The following is a 22,423-nucleotide window of genomic DNA, read 5'->3' on the forward strand; positions in this document are numbered from 1 at the left end:
CTTTCCTTCAAACGGGTGTGGACCAGCGTTTGGCGTTGGCTACAATCAAGGGCCAGGTTTCTGCGCTGGCCGTTCTTTTTCAACGCCCTGTGGTGTCTAACCCCTTGGTTAGCACTTTTGTTCAAGGGGTGCGACACCTGGTCCCTCCTAGGAGGGGACTTTTGCCTCCATGGGACTTGAACCTTGTTCTGTCCGTATTGCAACACGCTCCTTTTGAACAGATCAGGAAGATCTCGTTGTCTATGTTGACCAAGAAGGTCGCATTTTTGGTGGCGATCACTTCGGCTCGCAGGGTGTCGGAGCTGGCAACTTTGTCCTGCAGATCTCCGTATTTGGTCATTCACTTGGATAAAGTGGTCTTGCGACCTAACCCTTCTTTTCTTCCGAAGAGGATCTCGGAATTTCACCTCAATGAGGACATTGTCTTGCCTTCGCTCTGCGCGAAGCCTAAACATCCGAAGGAGGTGGATTTGCACTCCTTGGATGTTGTTCGGGCGATCAGGGTTTACCTGAAATCGACGGAATCTTTTCGCAAGTCGGATTCTTTATTTGTCCTTCCGGAGGGACCTCGGAAGGGCTTGGCGGCGTCGGCTTCTACCATCGCCAAATGGATCAGACAGACCATTGAACAGGCCTATGCTCTGAAGGGGAAAGTTCCCCACATGCCTGTGAAGGCGCACTCTGCCAGATCTCTGAGTACGTCTTGGGCCTGTCGTCATCGGGCTTCTGTGGCCCAGGTGTGTAAGGCGGCGATTTGGTCATCCGTTCTCACCTTCTCTAAATTCTACAAGGTGGATGTTCAGGCATCGGCAGATGCTTCCTTTGGCCGCAAGGTTCTTAGTGCGGCGGTACCTTAGGGTCCCTTGTTTTTGGGCCCTTGGCTGTTTGGGATGTCGTTTATCCCTAGGTTATATTGTTTTTTCCTGGGTTGTTGCTCCTGTTGAGCAAGTTTTTTTCATGCTACCCAGCTGGTTTCCTTCCTTTGGTAAGGTTCTTTTATTTCTGCTGTGGAGACTGCGTTGCCTTAGGCGCGGCTGCGTTTCCCACCCCTCATGTTTGTACTGCTTTGGGACGTCCCCATTGTGACGAATATGAAGAGGCGGCGACTGTCGGAGGACGTAAGAGAAAACGGAATTTTTGTAAAATCTTACCTGTAAAATTCCTTTCTCTGAGTCCTCCGACAGTCGCCGCCCCCGCCCCTCTTTTGGGGTTTGGTTATATACTCTACTGCTATTCTACTGAAACTGAGGTATGGTTACAGGAAGTAGGAGGGTATTGACTGAGGGGACCACCCCCTGGGGGTGGGATATGTTAAAAGCTTTAATATTGACATATTCTGTTGCCTAGCTACTCCTACGGAGCAAAGGTCAATTACCCCATTGTGACGAATATGAAGAGGCGGCGACTGTCGGAGGACTCAGAGAAAGGAATTTTACAGGTAAGATTTTACAAAAATTCCGTTTTTTTTTTAGATTTTTGAATTAAAAAAATGTTTCTGTGTACAGTTCCCTGGTGTAAACCTCCACCCCTCCCTCCCTCACTATTCCCACCCTATACTAAAACTCCCCCGATCCAACTACCCCACTCTATACCCTATATTCCTCCCTCCCTCCTAAAAACCCCTGGAGAGTCTGATGGATCAAAGTGAGATCCGCGCTGTGACCTTTGAATGGAATAGGTCTATTGGCAAAGTCCTGAGTGTAGGTGATAGTCAGCCAAGAAACAAGTCCAACTTTAATGTCCCACTGAAAGCAAATTTGGTCAATTCTATTTGTGGAATGTCTACTTGTAAGTTGTAACTTGCGCTGATAAGTTGGTCATCCCCTAACAGTATACCTCACCCATTCACAATGTTAAAATATACTCCCATTAAGGGTTTTTTACTGTCAGTACAAGATTTTGAAGATTGGTTTTCTAATGCTGTGTCTCGGCCCACCACCATCCATCCAGTCTTGGTCTGGTCACTTGTTGTGATATCATCACACAGCCATTGGAATCTTCAAGGCCTGGGAGGACCCCACCAATAGATCTAATAGGACATGCCCATGTTACCAGGCAGGAAGGTAAGCACATGAAGAAAGACCCTTTCACTCTACAGATGATAAGATAGGAGACTTGAGATCTGAAGTGTCACATGATCACAGATTTTGGTGAGTATTCGGGCCATTTAGATATGATTTGTTTAAATCTTAAGTAGGTGATAGCTAGATGGGGGGGGGGGGGTGCTGTTGGGAGTTGGAATACACCCAGAGATCAGCTTGAAAAGCAAACCTGTACTGAGAAAAATATGAATTTTTCCTACAGTTTACCTGTAAAATCCATTTCTTGGAGTACATCACAGGACACAGAGCAGCCATATTCATTACTATGTGGGTTATAGGCCACCTATAGGTGAATGGACACTGGCATCCAATCAGACAGAAGTCCCCCCATATAACCCCTCCCATACAGGAAGTACCTAAGTTTTGTAGCAAGCAATAAACATCCCAGACAAGAGGGGAGGGACCTCTGTGATGTACTTCATGAAGTGGATTTTACAGGTAAGCTGTAGAAAAAGTCCATATTTCTTTATCGTACATCACGGGACACAGAGCAGCCTTATTTATTACTATATGGGACATCCCAAAGCAGTGCACTTGAGGGGAAGGGGATACCATAAAATACCGCCATCAGACCACAGAAGATCTCCATAGCTGCCTGCAGAACACTGCAGCCAAATGCAGACTTCTCGTGGGTCCTAACATCCACTTGATAGAATCTAGTGAACGTATGCACTGACGACCAAGTCGCAGCTTTGCAAATCTGAGCCAAAGAAACTTCATGGGGCGAACTGCCCAAGAGGCACTTCTGGTAGAGTGTGCCTTTACCGGAAAAGGTGGAACCTTCCCTTTTAAACCATATGCCTGGATAATAACCTGGCGAATCCATTGAGAAATAGTAGATTTAGATGTTGCCTGCCCTTTCCTGGGCCCTTCTGGCAGCACGAACAAAAGGTCAGTCTTACGAATCAGAGCTGACCTTTTCAAATAAATCTTGAATGCCCATACTACAATAAGAGAATGTAATAACTTTTCTCTTGGCTCCACATGCACGCTTCTGCTTACATGGCGAATATTCGCGCCTGTGCGGACAATCCTTCGCCACAGACACACCACTGGAGGCGCTGCCTGATCTGGAGCCTTCCAAGGAGACGAATACGCGGGCGCTTTCGCGCCAAGGCGAAAACCTGCGCGCCAAACAACATGGGGTGAAAGCAGATCAAGCAGGCAAGGTTCGTTTTATCACAGCTGATACAACTACTGTTTCAGGTGAACAACATTGGGTGAGAGCAATATGTTTAAACAAATCAGGTGTGCTTTGACACAGCTGATACACCTACTGTTTTAATAAATAAAACTAGCCGCGCTTAGTCACACCCAGCATACTATATGGATGATGTAAATTGATGAAGGCTGCCAGTACATAAATCTGATCAGAAAATAAATAAATAAATACAGCGCCAACATAAACACAATTGCTGGGAATTTCTGTGTGATAAAAAGTCCAACAAATGCAGTGATAAAGGTCCAAAGTAAAAGATTATAGTCCAACACCACAGAGTGACATCAATGAAGCTGGAGAAAACTTAGTTAACACCGCGTGCACCAGATGGAAGAGGTGTCTGCTTACCGGAAACCTCATGACCCCGGTTAGGGTGGGTCAAATGAGCATGTAGTGAAGATATCCAATGGAGTCCCCCAAAACAACAGGCAGGTCTCCAATACTCAGACAGAACAGTGCAAACACAGGTAAAGAAGTCCCTGACTCTTTTTAGAAATCGTGCCTCACTGAAATGCATGGTGCTGCAGCAACCTGCGGTTTAGTGCCCCCACGTCTGCTAAAGTGCAGCACATGTCTCTGTGGGTCAGGAACACACATGATTTCACACACGTTCCCCATTCCAAGAGGTGTGCATCTAGCCTAAATTTTTTTTTTTTTTTCTTAGCAGGCAGGCTTAGCAGGCTAAACGAAAAAAAATTAAAAAATTAGGATTCCTCCACCCAATCTGCTTGCAGAACACACTGATTGGCTGCAGTTGTTAATTGAGGAAAATTTTTCTACATGTCCCTTGTTTTTCCACAGACCAGCAGGCATGCTGGTACATGTAGAGCATAGCTTCAACATGCAAGATTTTGCCGTTACCTGGTATTCCACAAGACATGGTTCAAAATGAACCTGCTGTTGATTCAGTCAGCTACAGTCCCAGCCCAACCAGGCCATCTCCCTTTCTATTTAGGCTGATTACAAGTTTCCTTGTGCTCCCAACTTTCTGAGTTATTCCAAGTGATCCTAAGATTTCGTCTGCACGATTCCGTCTGAGTGAAGTGAAGTTTTCATGTGTACCAATGTGTCTATGTTCTCCAAGTGACCTTGAGTTTCCAGGTTTCCTAATGTACCTGCAGCTGGACCCCAGTGTTCTCAGTCATTTTGCTAGTGTCTTCCAGTGCCTTCCAGTGTGATCTCTGTACCTCCAGTGTTCCTGATGTCTTCCAGCCTATCCCCAGTGACTCTCTGTGTTCCTGCCTGCAACCCCCTAGCCCAGCTTCTATCATTTCCTCTGAGCAATCTACGGTATCAGTGCCTCTGTCTTCCTAGTGTACCTAGGACAGCTTCCAGACTTCCTGCACTTCTATGATTCCCTTTATGTTTCAGCCTGCCATTTGTTGCCTGCACCTGTGCACTCCAAGTCTGCAGCCTGCTTTAGTGTCTCCCTGTGCACCCCTAGAATGCTTCATGCTCTTTGTCCCTGTGCACTCCAGCCAGCTTCCAATGATCCCTGTGCACTGTTACCCACTCCCAATGTCTCTGTGTTTCTTTGCACTCCTGCCAGCTTAGGTTGTACTACCTTCTGACCAGTGAAGGTGTTGTACTACCTACTGACCAGTGATCTTAGCATCCCAGCATTGCAGGGCACTGTTACCTGCATATTAGCATTCAGGACCCAGTAGCTGCCAGCTCAGGTGAGTCAGAAGGACAAATTTGGGAACCATCTGCAGCAAAAACCTGTCTGCCTTCAGGAACTCTGGTGAAGACAAGGCGACTCCTTAGACTCTGCGCCCTGCCCTTCTAAGGGCTCTCACCTTCGCTATACATGCTGGTATGCTGCCCACCTCCATCCACAATGCCATTGGCTATCCTTCCTATCCAAGACTCCTTGTGCACACCAACTATATGCAATATACCTATATCATCAGGGACTACTGTGCACTTCCATCTTCCTTGTACATCTTGTTACTTCTGGGTTCCAGTCCTCCTAGGGACTTCCTGCACTCTTGTCTCCCTGTCAGTGCTGCAAGATACTCCTGCCATTCCTATGAGTCCAGCACATCTGTGCTACAAGTAATTTCTGCTAGTACTCCTGCTCTCCTCTAAGTCCATCTCAGCACTGCATATACCCCTGGACTCCTGCCATTCCTGTGAGTCCATCATTTCTTGCTTCTTCAGATCCTTGTCTTTCATGCTACCTTTTACCAGGTCAGCTGTAGCCTGCAGGCTGCACAGTGGGTCTGTGATCCCCATCCATACAACAAACTGAACAAGTTTTTCTTCAGGTACAGGTATCCTCTAGGAAGCAGTAGAAACACTCTGGTGGCACCATGTAATCAGCATGTGAGATCTTCTCCTCCCTCCCCTAAAACTCTTTCCTCATCTGCTTTGCAGTATTGAGATAGAGGGCATTCTGGTGATTCTTAACCTGTAGGTCTGGATTGGCCCAGGCAAATTTGGTACTCTGACCTGATAGGACCCTAGTGCATGCTCTGTAAGCTCTTCCAGTTTATAAGGACTGATTTACCATCCTGCTTCACTATCACTGGCTTTAACAGTATTACTGTTGAAACCCAGGTTCTGAGGGACAGTGTTATCTCCTAATTGGTTATTCTCACAATGCTAAATGCACTGGAAGTCTATCACTGTACATGGAAGGCATAATTCACTTAGTATGTAGGTAGGCTTCCACCCTAGGAGATTCTCTGTGAAATTAATCTTCTCTTTCCTACAGCTAGGTCTGGAACAGCTTTTGCCTCTCATCAGTATTAAGGGTCAGGTCTCTACTCTTGCTATCTTGTTCCAGAGACTATTGGCATTCCATTTCTAGATTTAGAACTTTGTTCAGGTTGTCTCCCTGTTAATTTCTCTGTTAATCTGTGGAATATAAATCTGGTTCTCACAGCACTTTCAATACCACTCTTCAACCCCATTAGGTCCACTTTTATCCATAAGGTGGTGTTTCTTGTAGTTAAATCCTTTTAAAAAAAAACCTTTCTGATCTTACAGAAAGACAAGGTAGTGTTAAGGCCCATACCTTTCTTCCTTCCTTTTGGTCTTTAACCCCAATAAGTACATTATTCTTCTGTCCCTCTGTAAGGCAACTTTTGAGTTGCAGGCAGTCTCCAGATTTCTTTTGTTTGTTTGGGTCTGTTAGAGCTTGAGGTCCTTTTACGTTCTGACAGTTACAGCCTTCCTGCGTCCAGAAATATATGTTGGATCGTTGGATAGAGCACATGGTTAGATATCCCTACAATCCCAGGTTAGGCATAATAAATAAAAAACATACGCATGGCGAGGCCCAAGCATCCCTAAAGGGGAAAGGACCTCATTCACACCATAAAGTTAAAGGGATGGTGGAGAGGGTATCTAAACCAGTGCGTCTGAGCATCAAAGGTAAACAACACACATATTAAGCAAAAATATAAACACTCATTTTATTAACACATAAAAGATTCATTAAAAATGGATGAGACTGATTCATAAATTGACATCACATATCTCATAACAAATTGTACAAGCACATTTCATAGTCACAACCAATTGGGACGGGTCTGACGCATTTCGCTGTGTAGTAGCTTTCTCAAAGACCCCTTTGAGATCCCAGGTTGACAAAAGTGCAAGTGCTAACAGCATGAGGCTATGAGTTCAAGGCATCAATCGTTCACCAGGCGCTCCAGGTGGCCCATGGATACGACCACTAAAAGGTACCTAGGGTAGACCCCCAGGTCCCGCAAAGGGAGGATGTAGAGTCCTGTAACCTCAGACTGAAGCAGACCTACTTCTAGACAACAAGGAGATCCCTGAAGAATCACCTGGACTGTGATATGAACCCCGTCTCAGAAAGAGGGGGAGAGAGACTTGGCGTCCTGTCCGGCGTGATAGGGAGCCGATGCACATCCGAGGGGGAGAGGCAGCCTTCCTGCATCCCTCAATAGAGGATAAAGAAAGTAGAATTTTTGCTCACCATAAAATCCTTTTCTCTTATTCCCCTGAGGGACAAGTCCCACTTTTCTGTTTTTCTAATCATGCTCTCAGCACTAGTTGCTAGAAATCCCAGGCATGCTAGTAGTAGGAAGGGTTATTCTGCACTTTTTATGTTTGCCAATGTCTAGTCCTTATGAAGGCAGCAGTAAAACCCAAAGGTTGCAGTCTTCCTATGTCCCTCAATAGACTACTAGAAAAGGATTTTTATAAAGGAGTACAAAGCTCCTATTACTTTATTTATTCCTTGGTATAAGCAACAGCGTGCATTGTAAAATTGTTGATGCTATACATCAAGAAGATCAAGCTGCAGAACCCAACTTCCAGATCTGGTTATGAAAACCAAAGATTGTGTAATGCCAAAGGAAGCAGTTGTAGGAGGATGAACAAAACAAAAAAAACATTCAGTTATGCTGTAGCTATCATGCGACTGCATCCACAAATACAAACATATAGCAGATATTGGGGTTGATTTACTAAAAGTGGAGAGTGCAAAATGTGGTGCAGCCTTGCATGGTAGCCAGTGAGCTTCTAGCTTGAGCTTGTTCAATTTAGCTTCAACAAAAAAAAAAAAAAAAAAAAATGGAAGCTGATTGGTTACTATGCATAGCTGCAACTGATTTTGCCCTCTCCAATTTTAGTAAATCAACCCCAATGTCTTTTGGAGTGATTGCCATGCTAATCATATCATAATGTGTTTTTTTTTTTTCTTTAACAACGTATCAGATATTGTGGATCCTTACAATGAAATACTAGAACCAGGTAATGATGTACAATGTTAAAACACAAGGGTAATGAAGGTGTTCTTTCTATTGCTTCACACATTATTCACAAATAATGTTTGTGCAAAGTAATAAGTTCATTAATTGCCTGCTCTCCTGCTGACTAAGCTCCAAGTCAGTCTGGTTATAGGTCACACAGAGTTAAGGACTCTCTCTCTGCCCCCCAGCAGTGGTCAGGCCTGGCAATTGGCTGTTTAGGTACCCAGTGCTGTATCATGGGAGGAAGGGGAGAGAATCACATGCATCCCAACCCCCCCCCCCCACCTCCCCATCTCCCCATCCCTTGGAAGTACCAGATATTTAACATTGCCCCAACAAGTGACCATAGGAGCAGGACAGGTAAGAATAGGCAACAGGAAGCAATCTTTCGAGTTGTCTACCTAGCCCTGCATGGGCAAAGCACAGGTTCACTTAAAAATTATTATTACCCTCAGTTGTGTTTTTATGCCAAAAAGTTTATGGTAGATCTATTCCACAGCTAACACAGGAACAGTTTATTTCTTCCGTAAAGATAACTTCACAAATAATGTCCTTTGGCAACCTTTCTATCGTTGTAATTTCAAACAGTACAGATGATGCTTCAGTTATTTCATATGGATTTGTTAAGGTCTAATGTTGGTAAATACAAGGAGACTTTAGTTGTCTACGTATTATTTATTGTTTCACACATGCCAGAATAAAACAAAGCAAATGGTCTGTATAAGAGCTGAAACGCTCAATTTTCTGTTAATTGTATCTCTTTTCAGAAACACTTAGCCCGGCCTACAGAATGAATGAGGTGCTTATAAAGTACGGACAGCAATTTACAGCTCATTGGGAAGGAATTATAGGCAGCACACGTGTGCCCAGGTTTGTTCTCTATGTAAGATACAGCAATTGGTTTTTAGCGTCGATAAAAGCTAGTCAATGTACTTCATTGTTATCTTTTAATTGTTTTGAGTTGACTGTTGTATTGATGTTTTTACAGTCGATATTGTATAGTCCTCAATGCAATGAAAGGTGACAAGCTAGACATGCTCATTTCAATTTTGAAAGCCACAGTAGAGATGAAAAAACTTAAAGTGGTTGTCCAGTAAGTTTTGTATTTTTTCTAGATTTGATTAGTGTAGGGAAGTGGTAGAACCTCTTTCAGGCATTTACTCTTGCTTCAGGTCTTAAAAAACGAAACACCTAATATTGAAATTATTTCAGAGCATCTAAGCATTCATTACTTATTTAAAACAATGTTTATTTTGCCTTCTACGTCCCTGTTAGTCCCCGTTCACACATATGCTATGCGGAAACCCTGCAAATCCACTGCGGGTTCCCGAAATGCACTCGACTCGCAGGCTGTTCACACTACCATATGCAAATCGCTGGGGGTGTCAATACAATGTTAACAGCACCCCCAGATCAGTTTGCATATCACAGTGCGAACTGTCAATTCAGACATGAATTGGATTGAATAAGTGTGAACACCCATGCGATCCGATTCTGGTGAGGACCAAAAAAAAGGTCCTGTGTGACTTTGCTCCAAATGGGATGCAAATTCAGCCATACAATCTGTATGGCTGAATTCGCAACGCACAGACATCGCAGGTGATTTGCAGAGCAGTGCGCTACGAATCACATGGGATGTCTGACATCGCTATAGTGTGAACCGGCACTAAGAGGCATTTCCCCTCACTTCCTGATCGAAAGACCACTCTTTGAGACCAGAAGTGATGCTAAGGAGTAGATTTACCTAAACTGGTGTAGTCAGAATCTGGTGCAGCTGCGCATGGTAGCCAATCAGCTTCTAACTTCATCTTGTTCAATTAAGCTTTTGCAATAAAATCTGGAAGCTGATTGGTTTCTATGCAGAGCTGCACCTGATTTTGCACTCTCTAGTTTTAGTAAATAAACCCCTTAGTCTCCCCAATGGGAAAACAACTTGCAGAGGTTCTATTCTTCCACTTTTTCGAGAAATAAAAATGTTTTGGTTGGAGTTCCATTATAATAGTTGCAATTAATAAAAGTCTGATGCTGTCTTAGAGAGAGGAATACTAACTCCACTCAGAAGATAAGGTATGCAGTTAAGCCCCGTACACACAAGAAGAAATTCGGCCGGGAAATTTTGTCCGACGACCAATCTGCCGATTTTCGGCCGAAAAAAATCCTGGTGTGCAGGCTATATAATTTTTGTCGACCGTCAACACACGTCCGATTTTCATCTCGTTAGTACAGATTTCGACGGGGAAAAATCTTATGAGCAAGACTAGGCATGCTCAGAGATGAAAGAACACAGAGAAAGCAATCCAACACATGACATCACTTCTGAAGTAGAATTCTGTCATACGGGAAAATTCGTGTGCAGTCTAGAGCACATTTCAACCAACAGACACGCACTCTGGACAAAAGATGGATGACCGGTCGGCGGAAATTCGTTGCATGTGTACGAGGCTTTAACGACGTGTCCACTATTGGATCACATTGAATTCTCCGCAATAGGCTTTTGGAATGGTACAGTCAAAAAAGCTTTATCAATGAATGCATACATAACTAAATAAGTACCTGTTTGTTAGAAATGTTTTAGTTTCCGGTTTGTAATACAACAAAACTTATGCGCTAAAATGAGGTAATCGACACCCTCAATAACAATGAAATCAACTATTTGAAGACAATAGTGGGACACCACAGAGAAAGCAGCCGATTTGACAGTGTCACCACATATCCAGATAATATTCAGAAACAAAAAAATCAGCGCTCTCCTCTTAAGATGAACCACTCTAATTCTTTCAATACAATAAAAACAATGGTTAAATCTGCAATCTGTATTTCTTAAAGGTCAGTTCACAATTGGAGATAGTATAGATCAGGATAAAATAAATCAAGTAATTCTTCCAATCTACATAAAAAACCTCAATAACAATTCAAAGGACGTAAAAGTATAGTGGATGAAAATGGATAAAGAATAAAGTAAAAATAAAAATAAAACCGTATTTCAAATCGATGTGGAAAATTGTGAATAAAAAATGCATAAATGTTGATATCCAAATAAATACAAAAACGTGCTGATGTTCAATATAAATAAGTAAAGTGATCTGTGTCAGTGTAAGACATATGTAAATGTGCAGTTTGAAAACAATATTCAATGATAACAGACAACAATCGATGTAGAAATAAATCTAGAAGACAATAAATAGTAGTATCATTGATCAATGTGGTTAAAAATAAAATGAATCAATAACAAAGTGCAATGGCGCTACATAAAGTGCATAATGTCCATCATTCCTTTAAATAAAAAACTTGTGTGTACAAGGTGACTAAAGTGCAGGGTGCTCAGGAAATTCCCAAAACGGAAGAAATCCGAGTGAGTAGACAGGGTGCATCCAAACTTCCACTTAAAGCCAAACAAATGTGCACAGGTGAGCACACCATCCAAAACCGAGTGCAGTGGCCGCTCACCTCCACAACACTCAGAATGAGCGTTTGTATGCAATGTATATTCACTCCTCTCCAATCTCTCAATCCTCAGCAAAGAATACGGTCTCCAATGCTTTAAACCCAGTATTGTAAACAGACATCAGGTAATCCCGGCTTAGATACAAATCTCTCTCCGTGCATCTATCAGGTGCTCAAGGAATAGAAACTCTCATAGTGTAGCATATCAGGGTATACGTTTATTGTACAAATGATACTAAACACTTACTAGACAATGGTGGTATGTCAGCAGAAAAGTAATACAGCAGCCGCCGATGCGGCGAGTTCCGATACTTCCGGTCTCGGCCGAGGACCGGAAGTGACGTCGACACTGCTCGTCCCTGACGCGTTGCGCTACAACAGCCCGTAGCTTTTTCAAAGGGGTAAAAGGGGTTTTATTACTTTTCTGCTGACATACCACCATTGTCTAGTAAGTGTTTAGTATCATTTGTACAATAAACGTATACCCTGATATGCTACACTATGAGAGTTTCTATTCCTTGAGCACCTGATAGATGCACGGAGAGAGATTTGTATCTAAGCCGGGATTACCTGATGTCTGTTTACAATACTGGGTTTAAAGCATTGGAGACCGTATTCTTTGCTGAGGATTGAGAGATTGGAGAGGAGTGAATATACATTGCATACAAACGCTCATTCTGAGTGTTGTGGAGGTGAGCGGCCACTGCACTCGGTTTTGGATGGTGTGCTCACCTGTGCACATTTGTTTGGCTTTAAGTGGAAGTTTGGATGCACCCTGTCTACTCACTCGGATTTCTTCCGTTTTGGGAATTTCCTGAGCACCCTGCACTTTAGTCACCTTGTATACACAAGTTTTTTATTTAAAGGAATGATGGACATTATGCACTTTAATTAGCACCATTGCACTTTGTTATTGATTCATTTTATTTTTAACCACATTGATCAATGATACTACTATTTATTGTCTTCTAGATTTATTTCTACATCGATTGTTGTCTGTTATCATTGAATATTGTTTTCAAACTGCACATTTACATATGTCTTACACGGACACAGATCACTTTACTTATTTATATTGAACATCAGCACGTTTTTGTATTTATTTGGATATCAACATTTATGCATTTTTTATTCACAATTTTCCACATCGATTTGAAATACGGTTTTATTTTTATTTTTACTTTATTCTTTATCCATTTTCATCCACTATACTTTTACGTCCTTTGAATTGTTATTGAGGTTTTTTATGTAGATTGGAAGAATTACTTGATTTATTTTATCCTGATCTATACTATCTCCAATTGTGAACTGACCTTTAAGAAATACAGATTGCAGATTTAACCATTGTTTTTATTGTATTGAAAGAATTAGAGTGGTTCATCTTAAGAGGAGAGCGCTGATTTTTTTGTTTCTGAATAGTTTCCGGTTTGTGCCCTTCTTTTTGAGGTATAATTTCCTTATATTACAGAGTTAACGGAAAAGGCACTAAATGTTAGGGTGTAAAGTTCTCTTTGAATGTGCTGTGAAATATTTTTTTAGTGCTGTAGAAATTAGTAAGATAAATGTATATTTATGATTAAATTGCTGCCCAATCTCCAAGGTCTGGGTCTGTAGCCCAAGCTCCAAGATATTGCTTACAGATCCTAGGCTGTATTCACTCCAGCGATGGGTGCCAGTTACCCTTGGGACCTATCACTTACATACATGTAAACACTTGAGGAAAACGTAAAGCCACACAAAACTGATTTGTCCAGAAGCAACTCTTCTGGGAAGGTTGTCCACAAGGTTTAGAGGGTTTAGGTATGGGAATGTTTGACCATTCTTCCAGAAGCGCATTTCTGAGGTCAGGCACTGATGTTGGAGAGATGGCCTTGCTTACAGTCTGCGCTCTAATTCATCCCAAAGTTGTTCTATCGGGTTGAAATCAGGGCTCTGTGCAGGTTAGTCAAGTTCCTCCACCCCAAACTCGCTCATCCATCTCTTTATGGACCTTGCTTTGTGCACTGGTCCAAAGTCCAAATCATTTGGTGGGGGAGGATGATGAGGTGGGGTTGTTTTTCAGGGATTGAACTTGGCCCCCTAGTTCCAGTGAAGAGAACTCTTAAAGTGTCAGCATACCAATATATTTTGGACAATTTAATGGTTTGTAACTTTGTGGGAACAGTTTGGGGTTGGCCCTTCCTGTTCCAACACATGACTGTGCACCAGTGCACAAACAAGGTTCATAAAGACATTGATGAGCGAGTTTGGGGTGGAGGAACTTGACTGGCCTGTACAGAGTCCTACTTGCAACCTGACAGAACTCCTTTGGAGACGAATTAGAGCGCAGACTGTGAGCCAAGCCTTCTCATCCAACATCAGTGCCTGACAACACAAATGCGCTTCTGGAAGAATGGTCCAACATTCCCACAGACACACTCCTAAACCTTGTGGACAACCTTCCCAGAAGAGTTGAAGCTGCAAAGGGTGAGCCAACTCAATATGGAACCCCAGACTAAGAATGGGTTTCCATTAAAGTTCATGTGGGTGTAAAGGCAGACATCCCAATACTTGGTAATATAGTGTATCTTAAATGTTGCTTCCTTCTACTGAACCTTTAGATTGGACACAAAATTTAGGAAAACCTCTCCAAAATGGTTGTTTACATTCACTATATAGCCAAAAACTTGTGGACACCTACAGTATCTCACAAAAGTGAGTACACCCCTCACCTTTTTGTAAATATTTTATTATATCTTTTCATGTGACAACACTGAAGAAATGACACTTTGCTACAACGTAAAGTAGTGAGTGTACAGCTTGTATAACAGAGTAAATTTGCTTTCCCCTCAAAAAAAACAAAACAAAACTCAACACACAGCCTTTATGTCTAAATTGCTGCTAACAAAAGTGAATACACCCCTAAGTAAAAAAGGCTAAATTTGGCCCAAAGTGTCAATATTTTGTGGCCACCGTTACTTTCCAGCGCTGCCTTAACCCTCTTGGGCATGGAGCTCACCAGAGCTTTACAGGTTGCCACTGGAGTCCTCTTCCACTCCTCCATGACAACATCACAGAGCTAGTGGTGTTGGAGACCTTGCACTCCTCCACCTTCCATTTAAGGATGCCCCACAGATGCTTAATAGGGTTAAGGTCTGTGGACATGCTTGTCCAGTCCATCACCTTTACCCTCAGCTTTTTAGCAAAGCAGTGATTGTCTTGGAGGTGTGTTTGGGGTCGTTATCATGTTGGAATACTGTACTGCCCTGCAACCCAGTCTCTGAAGGGAGGGGATCATGCTCTTCTTCAGCATGTCACAGTACATGTTAGCATTCACGGTTCCCTCAATGAACTGTAGCTCCCCAGTGCCGGCAGCACTCATGCAGCCCCAGACCATGACACTCCTAGCACCATGCTTGACTGTAGGCAAGAAACGCTTGTCTTTGTACTCCTCACCTGGTTGCAGCCACAAACGCTTGACACCATCTGAATCACATACGTTATCTTGGTCTCATCAGACCACAGGACATGGTTCTAGTAATCAATGTCCTTAGTCTGCTTGTCTTCAGCAAACTGTTTGCAGGCTTTCTTGTGCATCATCTTTAGAAGAGGCTTCCTTCTGGGATGACAGCCATGCAGACCAATTTGATGCAGTGTGCAGCGTATGGCTTGAGCACTGACAGGCTGACCCCCCACCCCTTTAAGCTCTGCAGCAATGCTGGCAGCACTCATATGTCTATTTCCCAAAGACGACCTCTGGATATGATGCTGAGCACGTGCACTCAACTTCTTTGGTCGACCATGGCGAGGCCTGTTCTAAGTGGAACCTGTCCTGTTAAACCGCTGTATGGTCTTGGCCACCGTGCTGCAGCTCAGTTTTAGGATCTTGGCAATCTTCTTTTAGCCTAGAACATCTTTATGTAGACCAACAATTCTTTTTTCAAATCCTCAGAGATTTATTTGCCATGAGGTGCCATGTTGAACTTCCAGTGACCAGTATGAGAGAGTGAGAGCGTTAACACCACATTTAACACACCTGCTCCCCATTTACACCTGAGACCTTGTAACACTAATGAATCACATGACACCGGGAGGGAAAATGGCTAATTGGACCCAATTCTGACATTTTCACTTAGGGGTGTACTCACTTTTGTTGCCAGCGGTTTAGACATTAATGGCTGTGTGTTGAGTAATTTTGAGGGGACAGCAAATGTACACTGTTATACAAGATGTACACTCACTACTTTACATTGTAGCAAAGTGTTGTTTCTTCAGTGTTGTCACATGAAAAAAAATTATAAAATATTTACAAAAATGTACTCTCTTTTGTGAGATACTGTATATCAGTTTGTTTGATATCCCATGCTAAAACCATTGGGAATAATATGGATTAATTACCTCTCCCCTTTGCAGCTATAACAGCCTCTACCCATTTTAGAAGGCTTACTTGATGATTTTGCAGTGCGAGCCTGTGCAAATTTGTGCCCAGTTAGCCAAAAGAGCATTTATGGGGTCAGATGCTGGTGTTGGGGCAAGAAGACCTGCTTTGCAAACAGTTTTCCTATTAAAGTATTTGGTTATAACATTTTTTTTTAGTTTTGGATGGCGCAGCATATTAGGTGTTTATTGCTGTCTGTATCCTCATAAGGGAGATTTACCCTCTCTGTTTTGTTTGTTTTAATGAAAGTGAAAGTAAAAGAAATTCCTAAATTGTGGGTTGTCTCCAGAAAAGTAATAGTGTATATCTTCCAATGGGACAACAGTTCTGGTGACATGGGGGCCCAAGGAATTCCCTAATTTGCAGGGATTTTGGATGTGACTGGACAGGACAGGAAGTGAAGATACATCTCCCCAATGGGACACAAATGGTAAAAAAAAAAAAAAAATGCAAAATGGGTTAGAACTCTACCTTACTCTATCCCAAATGATAAAAAAAAGTTTAACTTTTTTAATCCTAAAGTGTTTGAAAGGGTTGAGGTCAGGGCTCAGTGAACACCACTCAAGTTCCTCACACTAAACTTGTCAAACCATGTCTTTTATGGAGCTGGATTTGTGTACAGGGTCACAGTCATGCTAGAAGAAGGCCTTCCCCAAACTGGTGCAACATGCACACAAAAATGAATCTGTATGATTAATAACATTAACTAGGAAAACCTTAACTCAATAATTCAAAAGTGTCTTTACAAACTTTAGGCTATTTTGGGCAGCAGGTTGCTCTTCTCTTCACTGCAAATGTAAACACTATGAGGGGAATTCATGAAGGGTGTCACCCTTTAGAACTCTGTCAGGCTGCTGCACTGAAATTATTGATGCTTGTATCCAATTTGTGTACCTGTCTGTCGGAGCCCGTCACTGAAGTCTGGGAATCCATACTGGACCTCTGTATACCAACTGAAGGCTGGTCTTAGTTACCGCTAGTTTCCTAATCTTTGAACTGGCAGTAATTCTTTAAAAATCTTTTGCTGCCATAGCAACAGTTTTTTTTTAATTGGCAGTACTTAGGACTACCTGAATTTGGCACACATGTTAGTACTAAGACTAAAACTGTTGATATTGCTTTCCCGAAATAGGCTCTGGTAGTTCTAATGGAAACTACTGCCATAAAAGTGTTGGTAATGCTTTGTTGATTTTCCCTGATTGTCCTAAATTGGGGACCGCTGTGGAAATTTTTACATACAATGCATATTTGTGAGTGCGTTAATACAAATTTTATGTGACATTGGCTTGTATTTTGGGCTTAACGGCTCTTTAAAAATATTGTATATCTGAAATAAAGCAACCAAAAAGCTGACTCCCTTTCTTCCAGCCATGCAGATTGGGAACATCTCATGAGCAGTTGCAGTGCATTCATTTTCTATGGTGCAGAGAAATTTCTGACTCATGTAATGCTGGATAACATTCTTGTCATGGATTTTACAGGTGAGTATAAAATAACTTTCTAATCCTAAAACAATTCATTGTCAGGAAATCCATATACATCCCTAAATACACCATAAGCTATTTAGAACATTTAGGTTCCATGCAGACTGGGCTTAAAAAAATGCCAGTTCCCTTGGCAGAAAAAAACCGCTCATATAGTGTTTTTTGTACAAAGTTTAGACGAGTTTAGAAGAGTTTTGCATTTTTTCTACCAGTAAGCGCCAAACAAAAACGCAAACCAGAAGGTTTTGGACACATAGGATAACATTGATCTGCTTCTAGAGGCACAACACTAAACTCCTATAGAAGCAGCAATTTTTAAGCCAGTGTGCATGGAGCCTTGTTTTCATAACGTATACATTGATATCGGTTGTGAATTTGTTGCATTGTTAGTAATTATGCTCAAAAGTAATTGCTGAAACTCTGAACTAAATTGATAGTAGTTATATGGTAAATAACTGCTTATTTAAATTTTAAATGTAAAAGTTTTCTTTATTATTTCTGTAAAAAAAAAAAAACATTAAAATAAAGGACTAAAAATGCTCATGTAAATGTTCTAAGTTGACCATCCTATGCAGAACTGCACCAGATTTTGCACTGTGCAGTTTTAGGAAATCAACCCCACTATATGCAGATATGGAGGAGCATGTGACCTGTTCCATGAAATAATGCTGGACCAATGGGTGCTTTCACACAGGAAGTCCATAGCTCTGTGTAATTTATGAAAGGGCTTTCCTTTCACTCCCGGCAAATGAATAGAGTAATGGGGGAGTGAAAGGAAGAGAAGTACATGTGACTGTTGAGGTCTGCATGAAAATGAACTGTTACAGCTCCATTGGTAACAACATGTTTTAAAAACTCTTGGCTTTGAAGCAGTAAAGAGCAAACTAGAAGATACTTTGGCACATATCAGGACTAATTTATGAAATGTGTGCTAACAAGAATATTTCTTGTTTTTCTTCTTTTATTTCCAACATGCAATGACAGTTGAAAGCTGAATGGTTGATAGAAAAAAAAAAAATGTACCTGTTGGCAAAATGTTTATTCAAAAACCACAGAGTATTATATAGAAAACCTGCGCTGGAGCATATATGTTATAGATAAGCAGCCGCTTAAGCAATTTGTGACACCAACAGGCAAAATATAATGTAGCACCCTCCTAGGTAGGTGCTAGTGTAGGTGTATATAGTTTTTGGTTTCTCTGCTTAACAGTGAGACAGCCAGGTAAATCCATGTGCTTTCTGCTTAACAGAGAGCTGTGATTGTTAGATAGACCCTACTTAGCGTGCTCTGATGCGGCTCATCCTGGTTTGATGTTTCACATTGATACAATAGTAATATAGTGTATTGGACAGTGGGAGGAAACCATGTAAATGAGAGCAGGAGATATCTGTACAGCCCTGGCCAATAGGCATGGGAGGTCCCTGCTGCATGATGGGTGACTGTACTTATATCTGAGGTGCACATGTGGCTCCTGGTATTCGGCTGAAGAGCAAAGTCCAGGTGGGGAGGGGGTCTGTCACCTCTCCCCAGCGCAGGTTGCCATGCAGCCTCAGGTGGTCGACCAGAGAGCCAAAAACCGAGATGCTGAAACCCAGGGACTCTTTTGAGGGCTGACTGAGAGAGGATGTCCATGGATTTGTCTGGTGTCATGGAAGAAGGTGACCTGTGGACAGGGCCTTGTGAGTACAGGCTTCCCACAGGGATCCTAGAGACTGTTTCTGGTAAAATCCCCCTCTTGGTGCTAGAAAGTCAGCAGGCTGGGTGTAAGCTAAATGGGATACTGGCTAGTGTCCTGAATACACAGAGTTCACTAAGTCTGCTGCTAACACAAGCAAAGTATTCATTCATCCATGCAAGTGCATGGGTCAGCAGAAGATCTGCTATTTAGATCCACCAAGTGAGGCCAAGTGAGAGTTGTCCTCACCTGTACATAGTTTAATTTGGAGTATCCCACTAATCCCTTCTCCTATCCAAGTTCTCCAAATAAAACACCCAAAACAAATCCCCTAGACTGGAGACAACGAGCGAAAGTGTGTGTTCACCCAGCAGTGTGTGAAGATACCCAGTATCTGGCAACAGGATAATCAGAGGGAGACCCAAGATAGATCCATTCTCAGAAGCTCCTACGGGGGCGGTACTACAATAATAATGCAGGGAAGCAGCGCTAAATTAATAAAATGTGATTAAATCCTAAATCGGTATTTGTTAAGGCAAAAATATTGTGTGTTTTTATGATGATACCAAACTTATTTTGTGACAAACCTAAATTATACACCAAACTAATTTGTTGCAAAGATAATCAGTCCATAAAAGCCCATCAGTAAGCGCATAAAAGGAGATGTGTTGGAAAAACAAAGTTCAGAAAGGAACAAACAGTTTGCAACCCAATTATTCCATGAGTGTCCCCACGTTCCCAATGTTTAGTGCTTTCACCACCGGGTGATACCATATAAATATGCCTTTCACCGATTCCTGTGTACCATGCGCATGTTAAATCCCTGTGGGAAGACTCAAACGCCAGGTACGTATTCAGTCAGGGTTGATCCAAGAGCATAATGAAAAATAACAATAAAATAAAATGTAAATACATCCATAGTGTATTCTGTAAAAATAATTTATTTAAAAAGCATAATCACTTGTAAAACTGAGCTACACTACAAACCTATTGGGCAATAAGCTTGAAAAAACATACATGTAGCGATAAAATGAAACAAAATTGCTCTTCCATGGACCGCAACCTGTGTGGCCGTACCAGACTCTCCCACTGGTCAGCAACATCATCACACGCTTGCTGATTGGCGGGAGAGTCCGGTGCAGCCACACAGCTTGCTGTCAATGGGAGAGCAGTTGTATTTGTTTGATTTTATCGCTACATGCAAGTTTTTTCAAGCTTATTGCCCAATAAGTTTGTAGTGTGGCTCTGTTTACAAGTTATATTACTTGTGATTATGCTTTTTAAATAAAATATTTTACGGATTACACTTTGGGCGTATATACATTTTATTTTTCATTATGCTGATGGATCAACCCCGACTGGATACGAACATGCGCATTTGACCATATTATATGATGGTCCACAGGATTCAGTAAGAGGCCTATTTATCTGGTGTCACCGAGTGTTGGAAGCACTAACAATGGGAACGTGGGGACACTCATGGAAAAATTGGATTGCAAATTGCTTGTTTCTTTCTGAACTTTGTTTCACATGTCTCCTTTTATGCCCTTACTGATTGGCTTTTATGGACTGATTATCTTTGTCACAAATTAGTTTGGTGTTACGTTATAATTTATGTTTGTCACAAAATAGGTTTGGTGTCATCATAAAAACACACAATATATTTGTCTTAACAAATACTGCTTCCATACATTATTGTAAACCACAGAGTGTTGTCCCTGAAATTCCTTGTATTACGGTTCTGGGTATGTGATGGGTTGAACCTTGGATTCTGAGATCTCCTGTTTGCAATATTCCAGTTCTTAGAGACAACAACGTTTGTGTGATAGCATTTGTATGAAATAACAGTACAGTGACCTAAATGATAAATCATCCCAATCTGAACTGAGACAACCTGCTCTTACAGCAAGATGAGATCCATTAACCTTATGTGGACAACATGCAGCAGTGGTGACACACTTATGAAATTTATAAATAATTCCAATGCGCAAGCATTTCCTTTACAGGCCTACCATTGGCAACTCATCCCTTTGAAATACTTATATATCATATAGGTAATTAGGTTCGGTCAGTGAGTTGCCTTTATTTAGTCAGTTTCAGCACTTCAGTAATCCATATGTGTCAGTAATTAAAGGGCTGAGCTGGCATTTCTGCTGCTGTGTATGTTAGTTTTTTCATTTAACATATTGCAGATATTTTTTGCATCAATTTGCTAAGTTTTGCATACATTTCAGTTTCTGTACACAGTTCTGAGAAAGGGGGTTATACACCCTTAAAATGTAAATTAGTTATTTATTTAGTAAATTTGATTTTGCCATCTTTATGTCCTCAGGCAAACTCTATATCTTTGTGTTCTAGCAACCTTTAAAATCTGGGACTGCTTACTTAACATTCCTATATTATCTTCTTATATAAGTCCACTAACGCCATCCACAGGCAATCCTGAATACCCTCCAGGGTTGCGATCAAAGCTTCCTCCCTCTTCTGCTATTTCCAAAACTCACTTCCTAATGACTGATTTTACTGATTCAACTGGCGTAAAACCCTTGACACAGTTGAATGATTTTTTGCCCTGTCACTCAAGTAGGTGGCTATTGTATTTTTAACTTCATAATTTCTATAACTCATTAAAAACAAGAGGCGACCTTCATCGTCCCCTTACTGTTTTTTAAATCTCTATCTATGTACACAACTTGACCCCTCTACTCATACGGTTTCTCTTCTTTATAACTCTTTTCTAACTGAGATTTTTTTCTGACAAGCCTTCTTACTTTGTGGAATGGGAAAGGGAGCTAAGAATTACTTTTGGGGAGGAAGAAGTTTGTAAATCCTTTATGTGAACCCATAAATCTTCTGTTGTGAGTAAAATACAGAGTCATCACGAGATGGTATCGCTGTCCTTGGATAGTAAATAAAATATTTCCAAATACATCAGACCTATGTTGGCGATGCCTTTCTCATGTAGGCACCATGCAACATATATATAGTGGAGTTGCCCTGCCTTGGGCCCATTTTGAATCAATGTTTTTAAAATATAGAGTACAGCGTGCCTCAGAGACCGTGCCCCAAACTCCCCAAATAGCACTGCTATCTATGTTCCCAGAATCTGACTCAAAAGTTAAGAAGGCTATTTTTCGTTTTTTTTAGGGTGCCTGCCAGGGCGATAATTCTGAGACATTGGATATCCAAGCATACTCCTTCAATAATAGAATGGATAACTGAATTAAATAAGCTAATGAGAATAGATGAATTATCGGCACAGCTGCATGACCGATACTCTAAATTTCAAGATATATCTTTGAAAAAAAAAACCCTGACTTCCCAAATTTACTATACTTAAACTCTCCCATTT

At 41.6% G+C, this 22,423-nt stretch overlaps 1 protein-coding gene across 1 annotated transcript in view; it reads left to right on the forward strand.

Annotated features, from left to right (window-relative positions):
• CFAP46 (cilia and flagella associated protein 46) overlaps nucleotides 1–22,423 on the forward strand; it is a 363,053-nt gene that overhangs the window by 324,442 nt on the left and 16,188 nt on the right. The window contains exons 54-56 of the mRNA XM_082268864.1: nucleotides 8,017–8,052; nucleotides 8,819–8,921; nucleotides 17,281–17,393. Of these exons, the coding sequence (XP_082124990.1) occupies nucleotides 8,017–8,052; nucleotides 8,819–8,921; nucleotides 17,281–17,393 (252 nt within the window). The remainder of the gene's footprint in view (nucleotides 1–8,016; nucleotides 8,053–8,818; nucleotides 8,922–17,280; nucleotides 17,394–22,423) is intronic.

This window comes from Pelophylax lessonae (genome assembly GCF_965119305.1).
Source record: "Pelophylax lessonae genome assembly, chromosome: 9".
NCBI classification, from domain to species: domain Eukaryota; kingdom Metazoa; phylum Chordata; class Amphibia; order Anura; family Ranidae; genus Pelophylax; species Pelophylax lessonae.